Source organism: Nomascus leucogenys, chromosome 3 (genome assembly GCF_006542625.1).
Source record: "Nomascus leucogenys isolate Asia chromosome 3, Asia_NLE_v1, whole genome shotgun sequence".
NCBI lineage: Eukaryota > Metazoa > Chordata > Mammalia > Primates > Hylobatidae > Nomascus > Nomascus leucogenys.
In genome coordinates this window covers 116361868-116377659 of record NC_044383.1, presented here as the reverse complement: position 1 = coordinate 116377659, position 15792 = coordinate 116361868, and the positions used below count along the sequence as shown (strand labels likewise).

General features: G+C 40.3%; 1 protein-coding gene across 1 annotated transcript in view; it reads left to right on the top strand.

Moving 5' to 3' along the window:
* Nucleotides 1-15792, top strand: part of SAMD3 (sterile alpha motif domain containing 3) — a 236331-nt gene that overhangs the window by 219840 nt on the left and 699 nt on the right. Inside the window, exons 11-13 of the mRNA XM_003255697.3 lie at nucleotides 5453-5653; nucleotides 14619-14790; nucleotides 15378-15460. Of these exons, the coding sequence (XP_003255745.1) occupies nucleotides 5453-5653; nucleotides 14619-14790; nucleotides 15378-15460 (456 nt within the window). The remainder of the gene's footprint in view (nucleotides 1-5452; nucleotides 5654-14618; nucleotides 14791-15377; nucleotides 15461-15792) is intronic.

The window sequence follows — 15792 nt, the reverse complement described above, 5'->3', positions numbered from 1 at the left end:
CTGATCAGTTCCTCGTCTCCCACGAATTTTCCTTCACTACCCCAGCCTAAAACAAATTCTAGTTTTGCTTGTTTTTGAGGTTTACAAAATGATATGAAAACTGTATGTTGGCTTTGATAAGTTCCTTTTTTTCACTCGATGTAATGTCACTGGAATTCATCCAGGTTGTTCAGCTGAGTGTAGTTTATTCGTTTTCCTGTTGGTTTAATCTATTGTGACAGGCAACCAGTTTATTTGGCTCTTCTCTTCTTAACGGATATTTGATTTGTTTCCAGTGTTGGCTGTTATGAACTATGCTGCTGTGATTATTCTTGTATGTGTGTCTTGAAGCATATGTGAAGCTTTTTTTCAAGGATTTATACTTAGGAGGGGATTTGCTGGCTCACTGGCTCATAGGGTGTGCAGATATTCAACTTTATAAGACAGTGCCAAATTATTTTCCTGGATGATTAAGCTCCCTGAGCAGCACTTGTTAATCATCTGATTTCTTTCCCACTCACCCTGCCCCCATGCAATGCCACCACCCCACTTCCAATCTATTGGGAATACAATGGTACTGTGTTTGGCTTCCATTTTAGTTATGTATGCGGGTGATCATCTTTTCATATGTTTATGAAATATTCATGTTGCCTCCTCTGTAAAGTGTCTGTTCATGTCTTTTGCCTATTTTTCTATGAGGCTGCCCTTTTTTTCAATTTGCTTGTAAAAATCCTTTGTATATTCTGTATTCTACTCCTTTACTAATTGTATCTGTTCCCAATATCTTCTCACGGTTTGTGCCTTGCCTTTCAAATTTCTTTCTGGTGTCTTTTGACAAGGAGAGACAAGGTTGCAATTTTAATGTAGTTAGAGTTATCAATCATTTATCTTATGATCAGTGCTTTTGAGGCAGGAGAATAGGGTCTGAAGGCAGGAAGCCTAAGGCCAATTTGCACCAACTTCCTAGAACTGAATCAAAAGGAAAACCCCAACTTTCCACGCCCAGGTAACAAAAGGATCAGAGGCTACTCCCTTTGCAACCTCCCACCTGCCTCTGTGTGGCAGACAAAAAATGGAAAATACCTCTGTATTAGTTTGTTTTCACACTGCTGATAAAGACATACCTGAGACTGGGCAATTTAAAAAAGAAAGAGGCTTATTGAACTTACAGTTACACATGACTAGGGAGGCCTCACAATTATGGCAGAAGGCAAGGAGGAGCAAGTCACATCTTCTGTGGATGGCAACAGGCAGAGAGAGAGCTTGTGCAGAGAAGCTCCCGTTTTTAAAACCATCGGATCTTGTGAGACCCATTCACTGTCATGAGAACAGCATGAGAAAGACTTGCCCCCATGATTCAGTCATCTCCCAACTGGTCCCTCCCACAACACATGGGAATTATGGGAGCTACAAGATGAGATTTGGGTGGGGACACAGAGCCAAACCATATTAACCTCTGATTGGGCCCCTCTTGCAACCAATCAGACTGGTAGCAGGCCTAGTCTTCATTTGCATTGGGATATAACTTTGTTACTTCACTTCAGCCTCTGGTCCCTTCCCACAACCAATCAGACATTTGCATAGAGTGTAACTTTGTAACTTCAGCCACTGATTGGTCACCTTCCACAACCAATCAGACCGGTCGTGGGCCTCTCCTTTATTTACATAGGGTGTAAACCGAGTCACCAACAGGAAACCACTAGAGGCTATTTAAAACCCAGAAAATTCTCTTGAGCAGCCAGCTTGAGCCTGCTCCCACTCCGTGGAGTATACTTTCATTTCAATAAATCTGTGTTTTTGTTGCTTCTTTATTTCATGGCTTTGTTGTGCATTTCTTCCACTTCTTTGTTCGAAACGCCAAGAACCTGGACGACTTGGTCGAGGCCCTCCACTGGTAACACTTTTAGGAAATCCTTTCTTACCCTGAAGTGATAAGAAATATTTCTATATTTTCTTTAAATTTTTTTTAAGTTTTTGCTCTTAAAATTTAACTTCTTAAGCCATATGGGATTTTTTTCCTTATGGGTAAAAAATTTTCTTGCACCTTTTAGAAAATAGGCCTTTTCTTCCTCAGATTCGTGATGCCACCTCTGTTGTTTCCACATGGCTCTGTGTCTAGAAGCTCTGCTGTTTTCCACTAGTAAAGTCATCTATCCCTGCATCAATACCAACTTCCTTACTTACATAGCTGTAAAATGTCTTGATACTTTTCCATCACTGCTTTATTATTCTTTAGGAATGCTTTGGTTATTCTTGAGGTTTTTAATCTTTCAAATGAGTTTTAGAATCAGCTAGTCAAGTTCTGATAAAAAAAATTGTGGTTTTTGATAGGTTTGGGATTTTGACAGAAATATTGAATCAACAGCTCTACTTGGAGAAAGATCACTTTCTTACAATATTGAATCTTTCTAGCTGTGAACATAATAGACTATCCATTTATTTAAGTCTCATTAATATTTTATAGTTTCATAATTTTCTTAAAAGTCTTCCACATTTTTGTTAGTTTTCTTCCTAGGTATCTTATAAGGGTTCTCTTGCAATTTAATTTTTTTTTCAAAATATAATTGTAAAAAATTCTATTTTCTATGTTAGCGTATGTTAGAATATTTATCTTGTATTCAGTTGCTCTGAAAAACTCAGTTGTAACAAATTATATATGCATGATTTTAAGTTTTCTCTTGAACAATCACATCATCTATGAATATTGACAATTTTGTTTCTATCTTTTCAATTTTTATACCTTTTATTTTCTTATCTTACTACTCTGACTAGAATTTCAGTACAGGCTGAGTAAGAGTATAATAAAGCATCTTTGTGTTGCTTCTGATTTTAAAGATTATTCTTTTAAAATTTCACCATTAAAAATCATATCCGTCAGGCGTGGTGACTCATGCCTGTAATCCCAACAATTTGGGAGGCCAAGGTAGCAGATCATTTAAGCCCAAGGGTTCAAGAGCAGCCTGGGCAACATGGCAAGACCTGTCTCTACAAAAAATACAAAAATTAGCCAGCTGTGGTGGCATGGCCTTGTAGGCTCATCTGTTGGGACAGTTGATCACTTGTGCCTGGGAGTTTGAGGCTGCACTGAGCTGTGATCACGCCACTGCACTTCAGCCTGGGTGACAGAGAGACCTTATCTCAAAAAGAAAAAAGTTATGTTAGCCCTAGGTTTTTGGTATATAACTTTATAGGTTTTGAAAAGTTGACAAAAGTTTTTTTCTTTAATCATAGAGGGATATTATAAGATACTTTTTCTGCATTATTTGAAATGGTCATGTTTTTTCATCTTTAATTAATTAATTAATGCAGTATATGATGTTTATACATGTTTAGATAATCCAAGTAAAATTACGGAACTGTTGTTATTTATTTATTTATTTATTTATTTATTTATTTATTTATTGAGACGGAGTCTCACTCTGTTGCCCAGGCTGGAGCACAGTGGCATGATCTCAGCTCACCACAACCTCTGTCCCCCGGGTTCAAACGATTCTCCTGTCTCAGTCCTCCGAGTAGCTGGCATTACAGGAGTGCACCACCACACCTGGCTACTTTTTTGTATTTTTAGTAGAGACGGGGTTTCACCATGTTAGCCAGGCTGGTCTCAAACTCCTGACCTAAGGTGATCTGCCCGCCTTGGCCTCCCGACATTTATTATTGTTTTTGTAGAGATAGAGCTTTGCTATGTTGCCCTGGCTTCTCTCAAACTCCTGGCCTCAAGTAACCCTTGGCCTCAGCCTCCCAAAGTATTGGGATTACTGGGTGTGAGCTGCTGTGCCCAACAATCATACTATTCATACAGCACGTTTCTCAAAACCTACCTCTTTTTTGCCCCGAATCTTTCTATAACAGTGGCCCCCAAATTGAGATTTTAGTATGATAGCATGTGAAACGTAGTGGGTAAATCAATCATGTTTTCTTTTAATTTGCTATAGTTCCCTTACCAGTGTCAAACCACCCTTGAGTTTCTGAGGTATAATAAATTCAAGTTAGTTGTTACTTGTTTCCAGTATCTGCAACTTTGTTCATGAACAAGAGTGACTGCACTTTTCCTCTCTTACACTGTTCTTTCAGGTTTGGGGATCAATGTCATAGAGGCTTCATAGGATGGGTCACAGAGTATTCCTTTTTTTTCTTTTTTCTTTTTTTTTTTTTTTTTTTTTTTTTTTTGAGACAGTCTTGCTCTGTCTCCCAGGCTGGAGTGTAGTGGTGTGATCTTGGCTCACTGCAACCTCTGCCTCCAGGTTCAAGCAATTCTCATGCCTCAGCCTCTCAAGTAGCTGGGATTACAGGTGCATGCTACTGCGTCGGCTAATTTTTGTATTTTTAGTAGAGGTGGGGTTTCGCTACATTGGCCAGGCTGGTCTTGAACTCCTGGCTTTAGGTGATCCTCCTGCCTCGTCCTTCCAAAGTGCTGGGATTACAGGTGTGAGCCACCATGCCTGGCCTCCTTTCCTTTTTCTTGAAAAATTTTGCATAAATTTGAACACTCTGTTTCAAAAGTTAAGTAGATTTTGTCTGTAAAACCCTCAAGTCTTTCTTGGTATTTTCTTTGTGGAAAGACTTTTATCTTCCAACTAAATTTGTGTAAGATTATAGGAACTTCTTAATTTGATAATTTTATTTTTCTAGGAGTTCGTTCACTTGGTTTAGGTCTTGTTAGTCATTCTGTGTTCACAGAAAGTAGATCTACTGAGGCTTTCCTATGTGCTTGTAAAAGTCTTGATATAAGAGGACTGTAGGCTCCTTATCATCTTTTTCGTCTTTTATAGGTATCATCTGTTCACATTCTGGTCAGCTAGACAGTTGATCAACTTTGATTTGCGTGCAGTTCAGCTGACTGTCCTCTTAACTCATATTTCTAGAAAGATATTTTTTCTTATTTCCTCAAAGCTGATTGTCTTAAATTTTCAACAAGAATAAGTGAGGTGTTTCTTAGCTGCCCCCACTATGCCCAACATACCCAGTTGTATAGTGAATAAAATTATTAGTTTAATGATTTAGCATCAGAAAATAACCACTGTTATTATTTTGAATTTGGATTATATGGCATGGTACTGCAGCTATAAAAAGGCATTTAAAAAGAAAAAAGATAAACAATAGTAATAATAAAACCTTAATTCTTTTAAAAATATCTTAACATTTTATCTTCTAAAATTTAAATGCATAGAAATGAGCAACATTTGATTCAGTGGGAAGCTTCTGGATAATCTGTCTCTATATAAAAGGGTAACGTAGGAATTAAAGTAACTCTTTTAGATCTTTCAAGAGAATAGATTATAATTCCATGATAAGTAATTAACTAATTTATTGTCATTAAAGAATGTCCATTTATTAGTTATGCTCAATGTCAAGTGTAACCAGGCATGGTGATACTCACCTTAGGAATGAGCTAAGAGTGTGCAATAACAGCCTGAAATTCAAGTTTTCATAGAAACATGGAATCCATTGATACGTTGAAAATGTTTTGCAGGAAGAAGCTGTTTGTTCTGATTCTGAGCTAGATGAACATATTAAGTGGTTCCAGCAAGAATACGTGAAAACAGAAAAGGACTGGAGAGAAATTGACAAGAGAATGAGCCAAACTTTGGAAATAAGAAGAAAGATGATTGGTAGCCGAACACCTCTGAAGGACATTCTTAAACTATTTCCTTTCTTGAAGTGCCCTTATCAGGTATCTTTATTCACTATATATATATATACACACACACACACACATATACACACATATATTTTAATATTATATTTTATATATATATATATATATATATTTTAGACAGGGTCTAGCTCTGTCGCCCAGGCTGGAGTGCAATGGCCTGCGATCTCAGCTCACTGCAGCCTCTGCCTCCCAGGTTCAAGCAATTCTCCTGCCTCAGCCTCCTGAGTAGCTAGGACTACAGGTGTGTGCCACCACGCCCAACTAATTTTTGTATTTTCAGTAGAGATGGGGTTTCACCATCTTGACCAGGTTGGTCCTGAACTCCTGACCTCAGGTGATCTGCCTGCCTCAGCCTCTCAAAGTGCTGGGATTACGGTGTCCAAATGGATTTTTCCCTCTTTCCTCTTGGAGTGGTAACAGGACAGCATAGCAAGACAGTGGGGGTGAATCTCAGTGGGGTGTGAGGCCCAAAGGGCTGCAACTAGAGCCATTTGATAGGAATTTCAGGAAGCAGACCGTCCCCACCCACCCTCTTTCCTAACCCTGAAAAAGGAAAAATTAAAAAAAAAAAAAAAAAAGAATTTCAGTAGCATATTCAGATAATAGGCATTAGCTGCCTTCAGAACTAAAGAGTTCTCTGTCATTGGACATATTATGGAGGTTGGCGGATCATCACTTAGGGATAGTTTGACAGTGTGAATCATTATCCCCTTTCATGCTTTTATGTAATCAAGGTAGCTTATTAAGGAACTGTTATTATGCACCCTTACTAAAAATACATTTCCTTTATGATCCCAAATAATTTCATAAGTGTTCTTAAATATATATGAAATTTAGGGCCGGGCATGGTGGCTCACGCCTGTAATCCCAGCACTTTGGAAGGCTGAGGTGGGTGGATCGCTTGAGCCCAGGAGTTCAAGACCCGCCTCGGCAATCTGGTAAAACTCCATTTCTACTAAAAGTACAAAAATTACCCGAGCTTAGTGGTGTGTGCCTGTAGTCCCAACTATTCTGGGAGGCTAAGGCACGAGGATTACCTAAGCCCGGGGAGGTCAGGCTGCAGTGAGCCATGACTGGGCCACTGTACTGCAGCTTAGTAACACAGTGAGACCCTGTCTCAAATTAAAAAAAAAAAACAAACATTATATATATATATATATATATATATGTGTGTGAAATTTAATGGGTAAATCAATCAACTACCCTTCCATTTAGTTCACTTAGAGTGGCCATTCAAGGGTCTTTCACAATTTTAGTGTAATTTTTGGTGGTGGTATATAATGAAAGATCATCAAAGGTTTTACCCAAGAACATATTTCATGGAGAAATTCTATGTATTCAATTAACCAAATTAAACATGAAACATCTACATATTTTTCTTCTGAACAAACGGAAATAAGAATTGCCTGTAAGTATTATTTTAATAGTAACATAATTAGCAAATATCTGAATGCTCCTCTGTAACAGCATGTTCTCAGTGCTTTCCACGGATTAATCTACCTAATCCTCTCAGCAACCATACCGTGGCTTTCACTTGTTTCCCCTTAATCTTCAGGTTGTTAGGAGCTGTAATAGTCAGTCATCTCTGGCTGTTAGAAAAGTATGCCAAATGGACACAGCTGCAAAATACAGTTTTAAAGCAAAAGCCTGTTAAACTTACGGTCTATACACTCCTTACATGTAGGGAGCATGTGTTAATATTAACAGTTCCCAAAGTGCCTAGTAGAGCACCACGTGTGACACAGCAATGTAGTCTTGATTTTGTGAATGCTGAATGAATTAGTGGAGGCTGGTAAGGCTGTTGTGATCACTAATGTCGTAGCCTTAGGGGTCTTCATTGGAGTGCGGCCTACAAAAGCTTAGTGATGAATATAAATGGACTATGTTAAGCAGCTTTTCAAAGAACCATTGGTGACAGTAAGGTGGAGGTCTGTCATAGCTTGTGTGAGGAGCAGAGAGATTTCAGACCTGATGCTGTCCCCTGTGCTTTGTCTAGGCCTCCCGCTGTGGCATAGGTGTATCTTCTGCACCATTCCTCAAGTATTTCACCCTTTATATCCAAAATATGGAGTATGGTTTTTGTAATGACTGTACTTATTGACTAGAGTTGCCTATTGATTGTTTTATTTATTTATCTATTGATTGATTGATTGATTGAGACAGAGTCTTACTTCGTCACCCAGGCTGGAGTGCAGTGGCACAATCTTGGCTCACTGCAGCCTCTGCCTCCCAGGTTCAAGAGATTTTCCTGCCTCAGCCTCCCAAGTAGCTGGGACTACAGATGCACGCCATCATGCCTGGCTAATTTTTATATTTTTAGTAGAGATGGGGTTTCACCATGTTGGTCAGGCTGGTCTTGAACTCCTGACCTCAGGTGATCCACCTGCCTCAGCCTCCCAAAGTGCTGGGATTACAGCTGTGAGCCACCGTGCCCGACCTGATTGTTTTAGACAAAAGAACGAATCATTTTCGGCTTTTCCAGGAAGTACCTCCCTAACTCAGCCCTGTGCAGCTGGGATTTCCAATTTATAAAACCCTTGTGTGCCTCCTAAAATAAAAGCAAGTTTGACCTTGCAAATACCTAGATAACAAACGATCCCATAAGAGGACAGTTTTCCCTTTACCAAACCACCCCCACCGCCTATTGCTCCTGCCATTGTGAAAACGCTGAGTGCTCAGGGAGCTGGTAGAGACAGGGTGGCAGAACAGTAGCAGCTGGGGTGGGGGGTGGTCCTGGCTGTTAACACTGACCCCCCATCACCTCCATGCCCATTAACCTCCTTCCTCAAAAAACTTTCTTTCAACCGAGCGTTTAAAAATTCAGAATGTAACAATTTACTTTATTAGATTATCTAAAATATTATCAACTAGGAATGTGCTACTGGGATCTACTGGATGTTGCACAAGACAAATAGGAGGGAGTTGAGAAGGAAAATACCAAACACAAACTGAAACCCTTCCCCAAATTTTCCAAAAAATCCTTTCAGATGCCTTAGTTTCTGCCTTCCTGAGAAACAATTTCAATCATCATCTCTTTAAGTGAAGTACATGAGAATCACCAGCTAATAAAGTCTCAAAAAATTAAAAAAATAGGCCAGGCATGGTGGCTCATGCCTGTAATCCCAACACTTTGGGAGGCCGAGGCGGGCGGATCACCTGAGGTCGGGAGTTCGAGACAAGCCTGACCAACATGGAGAAACACCGTCTCTATTAAAAATACAAAATTAGCCGGGCGTGGTGGCACATGCCTGTAATCCCAGCTACTAGGGAGGCTGAGGCAGGAGAATCACTTGAACCTGGGAGACGGAGGTTGCGGTGAGCCAAGATTGCGCCATTGCACTCCAGCCTGGGCAACAAGAGTGAAACTCTGTGTTAAAAATAAATAAATAAATAAATAAATTTAAAAAATAAAGAATCTGAGTTTGGTTTTGGCCCAAATGGAGTAACTGGTACTGGTCTAGTCTTCCCACTGTTAACATGGATAAAGCTGGAAAAAAAAATATGTATGAGGCAACTGCACTCAGGCATTAGGTACAGGCATTGCAGGACCCTGATCCTTGGTAACAGGGAAAGACATAAGATGTGCCTCAGTTTTGTGCATGGGTTACTTTCTAGCTTACTGTACAGAATGGTGGGAGGCAAGCAGCATGCGGAGGTCTCAAGGAGCTGCACGGGAAGAGATTAAAGTTGAGGAATGATGAAGCAGCTGGCCTTTGTAGGAGAGGCACTGGAGGAATGCGGGCTGGGGCTGAAGTCTACACATGGATCCCCTGGGGATCCTTGGCTGAGAGCCAAGACTTCACACAATGTTGCTAATAAGAATTCAGGCCAGGTGTGGTGGCTCACGCCTGTAATCCCAACACTTTGGGAGGCTGAGGCAGGCAGATCACTTGAGGTCGGGAGTTCGAGACCAGCCTGGCCAACATGGTGAAACCCTGTCTCTACTAAAAATACAAAAATTAGCCGGGTGTGGTGGCACACACCTGTAATCCCAGCTACTCAGGAGGCTGAGGTAGGAGAATGGCTTGAACCTGGAAGGCAGAGGCTACAGTGAGCTGAGATTGTGCCACTGGACTCCAACCTGGGTGATGGAGTGAGATTCTGTCTCAAAAAAAAAAAGAATTCTGGCCCAGTGTGTAGAGACCCTGCAGAACACCTCAGCATTCATCTGAGACTCCAGAAAACAATGCCTCATGAGTGAGAACCATGCCTAAGTTTGAGCCAGGACCTTAGCTAGGACTAAGGACAAACAACAAAACAGAATTGCCCAAAGAAATGATAAAATCAAGTCCGACAGGACCAGATGATCGACCAGTAATTTATCTGCCTATCAGAACAAAATTTAACACCCTTTAAAGGAACATAATTTAATCCAGACTCCCCACTAGTGGATCACTAGAGGTTACAGTGAGTGGCGCCATTCCCATTTCCAACTCTTGGTTCCTGGACCCATGAATTCTGGCTATGGAAGAAACTGCACTGTATGCTGGATGCTGAGTCAGAGCTTATACAGCCTGGGAGAACCTTGTCCCAGCCCTGCAAGGTATTGCCACCTAGCTGGTGCTGTAACTGAGTCTTCAACAGGCCACTCCACCAGTCTGGCAAGCCAGCTGCTTCAGGACAGGATGGTGGGGAACAGGATAAGACCGGTGAATTCCATGTATCATCACCATAGGGAATCTCAGCAGAGAAATGAAATACACGCACACACGCACACACACACGCACACACACACATACACATGAACCAAATTGAAATTCAGAGCTGAAAAGAACAGTTATCTGAAATGAAAACATCACCATGTGCGTAGGCTTAAAAGCATATTGGAAAATGAAAAGAAAGGAGCTGTGAATCTGCAGATAGGTTAATAGAAATTATCCAGTCTGAGTAACAGAAAGAAAAAGGATTCAGATGATTAATTTATAGGACATAATCTGGGGTTGTGAAAAGGGGGGCTTTCTTTTTGTTCCAACTTTTAGGTTCAGCAGGGGATACATCGTGCAGGTTTGTTATATAAGTAGATTGCATGGGGGTTTGGTGTACAGGTTATTTCATCACCCAGGTAGTGAGCATAATACCCGATAGGTAGATTTTCGATCCTCACCTTCCACCCACCCTCTAATCTCAAGCAGACTCCGGGGTCTATTGTTCCCTTCTTTGTGTCCATGTGTACTCAGTGGTTAGCTCCCACTTATAAGAAAGAACATGCAGTATCTGGTTTTTCTATTCCTGCATTAATTTGCTTAGAACAATGGCCTCCAGCTACACCTATGTTGCTGCAAAGGGCATGATTTCATTCTTTTTATGGCTGTGTAGTATTCCATGGTGTACATGTACATTTTCTTTATCCAGTCTGCTATTCATGGGCATCTAGGTGGATTCCATGTTATTGCTATTGTGAATAGTGCTGCAATGAACGTATGTGTGCATGCGTCTTTCTTTATATTCCTTTGGGTGTATACCCAGTAATGGGATTGTTGGGTCAAATGGTAGCTCTGTTTTAAGTTCTTTGGGAAATCTCCAAACGGCTTTCCACAGTGGCTGAACTAATTTACATTCCCACTAGCAGTGTGTAAGTGTTGGAGAGGGAGGTTTTTCTGTGGCTGACCATTCACAGCTGGGAGCTTGGCTACACAGATGTTTGTGCTCATAAGTAAATACATTGAGTTATAATGGGAGCCAGGTATCTCACTGTTGAAGAGAGTTAGAAGCTTGGGAAAGTGAAGGTTAGGAAAAGCCCTGTGGTATTGGTTTGGAATTGAAAGTATCAATGTGAACTCATGGTTTTGGTCTTTATGTATGGCTATTTAATATTTACATACATAGTTATCGATGTTTCTGGATCAATGGGTGCCTGTGTTTATGTAAATTCACACATTTCCTAGATTTCTTCTGCGAGAAAGTCTAGAGCAGTAACATCTCTGTAGCAAGTAGCACATCAGGGCTGAAATCTTGTTTTTTTTTTTTGGCTGGGTATTTTTTTGAGAGAGTCTCACTCTGTTGTCCAGGCTGGGGTGTCATGATCACGGCTCACTGCAGCCTCGGCCTCCCAGGGCTCAGATGATCCTCCTACCTCAGCCTCCTGAGTATCTGGGACTACAGGCATGTGCCACCATGCCTGGCAAATGTTTGTATTTTTTGTAGAGACGGATTTCGCCATGTTGCTCAGGCTGGTCTCAAACTCCTGGGCTCAAATGATCCTTCTGCCTTGGCCTCCCAAAGTGCTAGGATTATAGGCATGAGCCACAGTGCCTGCCCTGAAATCTAAGTTTTTAAAGGCCATTCTTCATGAAAAGGAATTAGTGTTCGTGGAGAAATAGCTCACTACAGGGTTGGGGGCAAAACAAAAATGAAAACAACAACAACAACAAACCAAGACAAGTCAAGACGAGTCTGAAATACTGTGTAATGCCAGAAATGAAGGAAGTGCTTGCACACTAATAAAGATACACCAAGAGGGCATGGCAGTCCGTTTGAAGTGGCTCCTACTGGCCAAGTCTGGGCAATTCGAGCAATTCTATAAATAATGAAAGGATCAGATTTGTAACCATTTGGGTAAAATGGGAATTGATTAACCTGTAGTGATAGAAATAAATAAGTAAATATATGTGGAAGAAAAGAAACTAGCTTAAAATAGAAAGCCAACTAATCCATGTAGAAAGAAAGGAATTAGAAAAGTCACCATTTGGCAACTATTATAGTAGTACTTGATTCAGGCAAGAATCATTAATGGATGTGGAGTCTGATGGATCAAAGTTATATAAGGAAAAAGATATTTACATAAACTCAAGGTATCTCCTCATAAAACACAACATATATTAATTTTACAGTGGAAAAACCTGGTGAATTCCATTTTTAATCAAGTAATAAAAGTTATCTCCAATACTGGGACCAGTTACCATTTTCTGCTTCCGGATACAGTGAGAAATGCTAATATTCTTGCCAGAAATGCATAAATCTTGAAATATCATAAAACTTCCAAGGAGAAATGTTCTACAAAGTAACTGGCCTCCACTTTTCAGAAACTGTCAAGGAAACTAACAAGTTGTTTCAGACTGGAGACTAGAGAGACGCGGTATCTAAACCTCATATGTGATCCTGGATTAGATCCTGGACCTGTTAAGAATATGACTGGAACAACTGGCAAATTTGAATGGAATGTGTAGTAGATTTTCCTGAATTTGAGTGCCCTTGTACTTAGGAAATACACAATAGGGTATTAAGGAATAATGGGGCATTATGTCTACAGCTCATTTTCAACTGGATCAGAAATTGGGGGAAATTGCACAGAGGGCACTTCTAAGTTCTATTTACTATTTCTGCAACTTTAATGTAAACTTGAAATTATTTCAAAACACAAAAAGTTAGAAAAGAAATTCTTAGGCTATGAGCCCAGAACAGTGGAGTATTCACCTTCTTCATCCTTCACTTCACATCTTCCTGCTGAGAAAATGGTTTTCTAAGGGTATTAATCTAGATTAGTGGTCCACTGTGGGTTGCCTGGTAACAAAGCCATTATGCCTTATGCATTCCAGCTTTCTGACAACTTAACTTTGAGACCTAATCGCTAGGCAATTTATGATCTACCAAAACATTCAAGGAACAATGAGGCCCAGTGGGTAGTATGTGATTGTTCTTTATAGTTTTAGGAAAAGCAATGACTAAATTAATTCATAGGAGTGTGGGTGGCTAATAATCTGATAATGCCACTCTGTCAAAAACAAGAGGGGGAGTGGTGGTGGAATCCTCTGAGGGGGAAGAATTCAGGCAGTGGTAGGATGGGGTAGTTTGAGGAAAGGGACTTCCATAAAGTAAACTGGTTTTGCTTTGACCTTGTAGTCAAATCTGCACATACATTGTTTCTTTTACTTTCTTTTCTTTTGAGACAGGGTCTCACTACGTTGCCCAGGCTGAAGTGCAGTGGCACAGTCTTGGTTCACTGCAGTCTCGATCTCCCCGGGCTCAGGCAGTCTTCCCACCTCAGCCTCCTGAGTAGCTGAGACTATACACGTATGTCGCCATGCCCAGCTAATTTTTGTGTGTTTTGTAGAGACAGGGTTTTTCTGTGTTGCCCAGGCTGGTCTCTCTCAAACTCCTGGGCTCAAGTGATCCTCCTGCCCTGGCCTCCCAAAATGCTGGGATTATAATCATGAGCCACCGTGCCAGCCATATATTGTTTTTCACTGTTTACCTCTGTCTACTCTTACAGTGTTTCTAAAGCATTCTCCTTTCCCTAAATTTAGGATACTATGGTTAAGTATTTTTCAGGGGTTGCTTCCTAAGCAGTTTTGTTCTTTGCTGCTTGTTGAACAAGACGTAACAATGTAGTCACCCAAAGAAATGTCAGATCTTGGCCGGGCGCGGTGGCTCACGCTTGTAATCCCAGCACTTTTGGGAGGCCGAGGCGGGCGGATCACGAGGTCAGGAGATCGAGACCACGGTGAAACCCCGTCTCTACTAAAAAATACAAAAAATTAGCCGGGCGTGGTGGCGGGCGCCTGTAGTCCCAGCTACTCGGAGAGGCTGAGGCAGGAGAATGGCGTGAACCCGGGAGGCGGAGCTTGCAGTGAGCCGAGATTGAGCCACTGCACTCCAGCCTGGGCGACAGAGCGATACTCTGTCTCAAAAAAAAAAAAAAAAAAAGAAATGTCAGATCTTAGAATCTTAGCTGGGTAACCCAAATAGCCTACATATGCATCTACCCTTTGAATCCTCATTTAGTTGAGCCTGCATCCAAAGTTTTAATTCTGTAGGTTTAGAAATTTGCCATACCCATTATTTATCATTTCAAATTCATTTCAGGCTTTCATTCTTTTCTCCTCCCTCATCCTAAGGCTTTAATTCTCCACTAAAACTTCTAAAATGTTGAGTACTTAGTGTAAACCAGCATTCAAAGCTTAATTCTAAAGGTTTTATGTCTCTACATTCTATATATTAGCTTTTCTTGTGATCTGATATATCTACTTTCTTCTTTTGTCAGATGTTCAGAGAATTCCAACTTCTTACAAGGACAGATATTTATAAGAAAACAAGGCACATTTTGGAATCCTATTCAGAAAATATACTGACTTCTTTTTCAGTGGTGGACAATCCAATCAATATTTTATTGCAAGAAAAAATGAAACATTACACAGATGAAGACATGTTGAAATGTTAGTAAACCTTGTGGAGTGGTGTGATTTCGTCTGTTATCTGTCAGAATATCTAGAAAAGTTATGCTTTGGTAGTCAGTAAAATTCAGTAATTTACATTTATTGAGTTTAAAAAATATATTTAAAAATTATTAAAAATTTACATTACTAAAATATATTTAATAATAATTTTCAATATTTAAGTAATAAGTGAAACAACTGGTGGGGAAAAAAAGAATTTTTCCAATTGGGGAGGAGGAGAGGTATAGATTTTAGAAGTATACTGGATATTGTAAAATTATATTTAGGGAACTAGTAACCTGTTAATTTTACAATACAAATCACAAGAGGCAGCACAAAATCTTCCTGGCCGATGGACAGACAGTACAGAACTCTTGTCTTCTCCTGGCAGTGCTCTGGAGGGCAGATACGAGGTTTTGAATGTTTTAATAGAAGAGGGTATGGTTTAAAAAGGTGTGAAACACTGATCTAAGAAGGCTGGTTTGTTTTCTGTCCAAGGTAACAAAAAATCCAGATGTTTCAATACTAAGCTTACAATTGCTAAAAGCTTATTTTTACTTCAAATGTTAACATATTTGCTTTGACAGACATGAAGATGACAGCCACATGTTTACTCCTCCCAGATGTTTTTGGGGATGATCCCAGCCTTTTTGTCATCATGAATGAACAGGTGTGTAGTATGTGAATGGCCACTGGTTTGACATTTTACATCTTCACGCGATTATTTATATATGTAATTTATTTATTTATATTTTTGAGACGGAGTCTCACTTTTTGCCCAGGCTGGAGTGCAATGGTGTGTGATCTTGGCTCACTGCAGCCTCCATCTCCTGGTTCAAGCGATTCTCGTGCCTCAGCCTCCCAAGTAGCTGGGATTATAGGCATGCACCACCACGCCCAGCTAATTTTTGTATTTTAGTAGAGACAGGGCTTTACGGTGTTGGTCAGGCTGGTCTGGAACTCCTGACCTCAGATGATCCACCTGCCTTGGCCTCCCAAAGT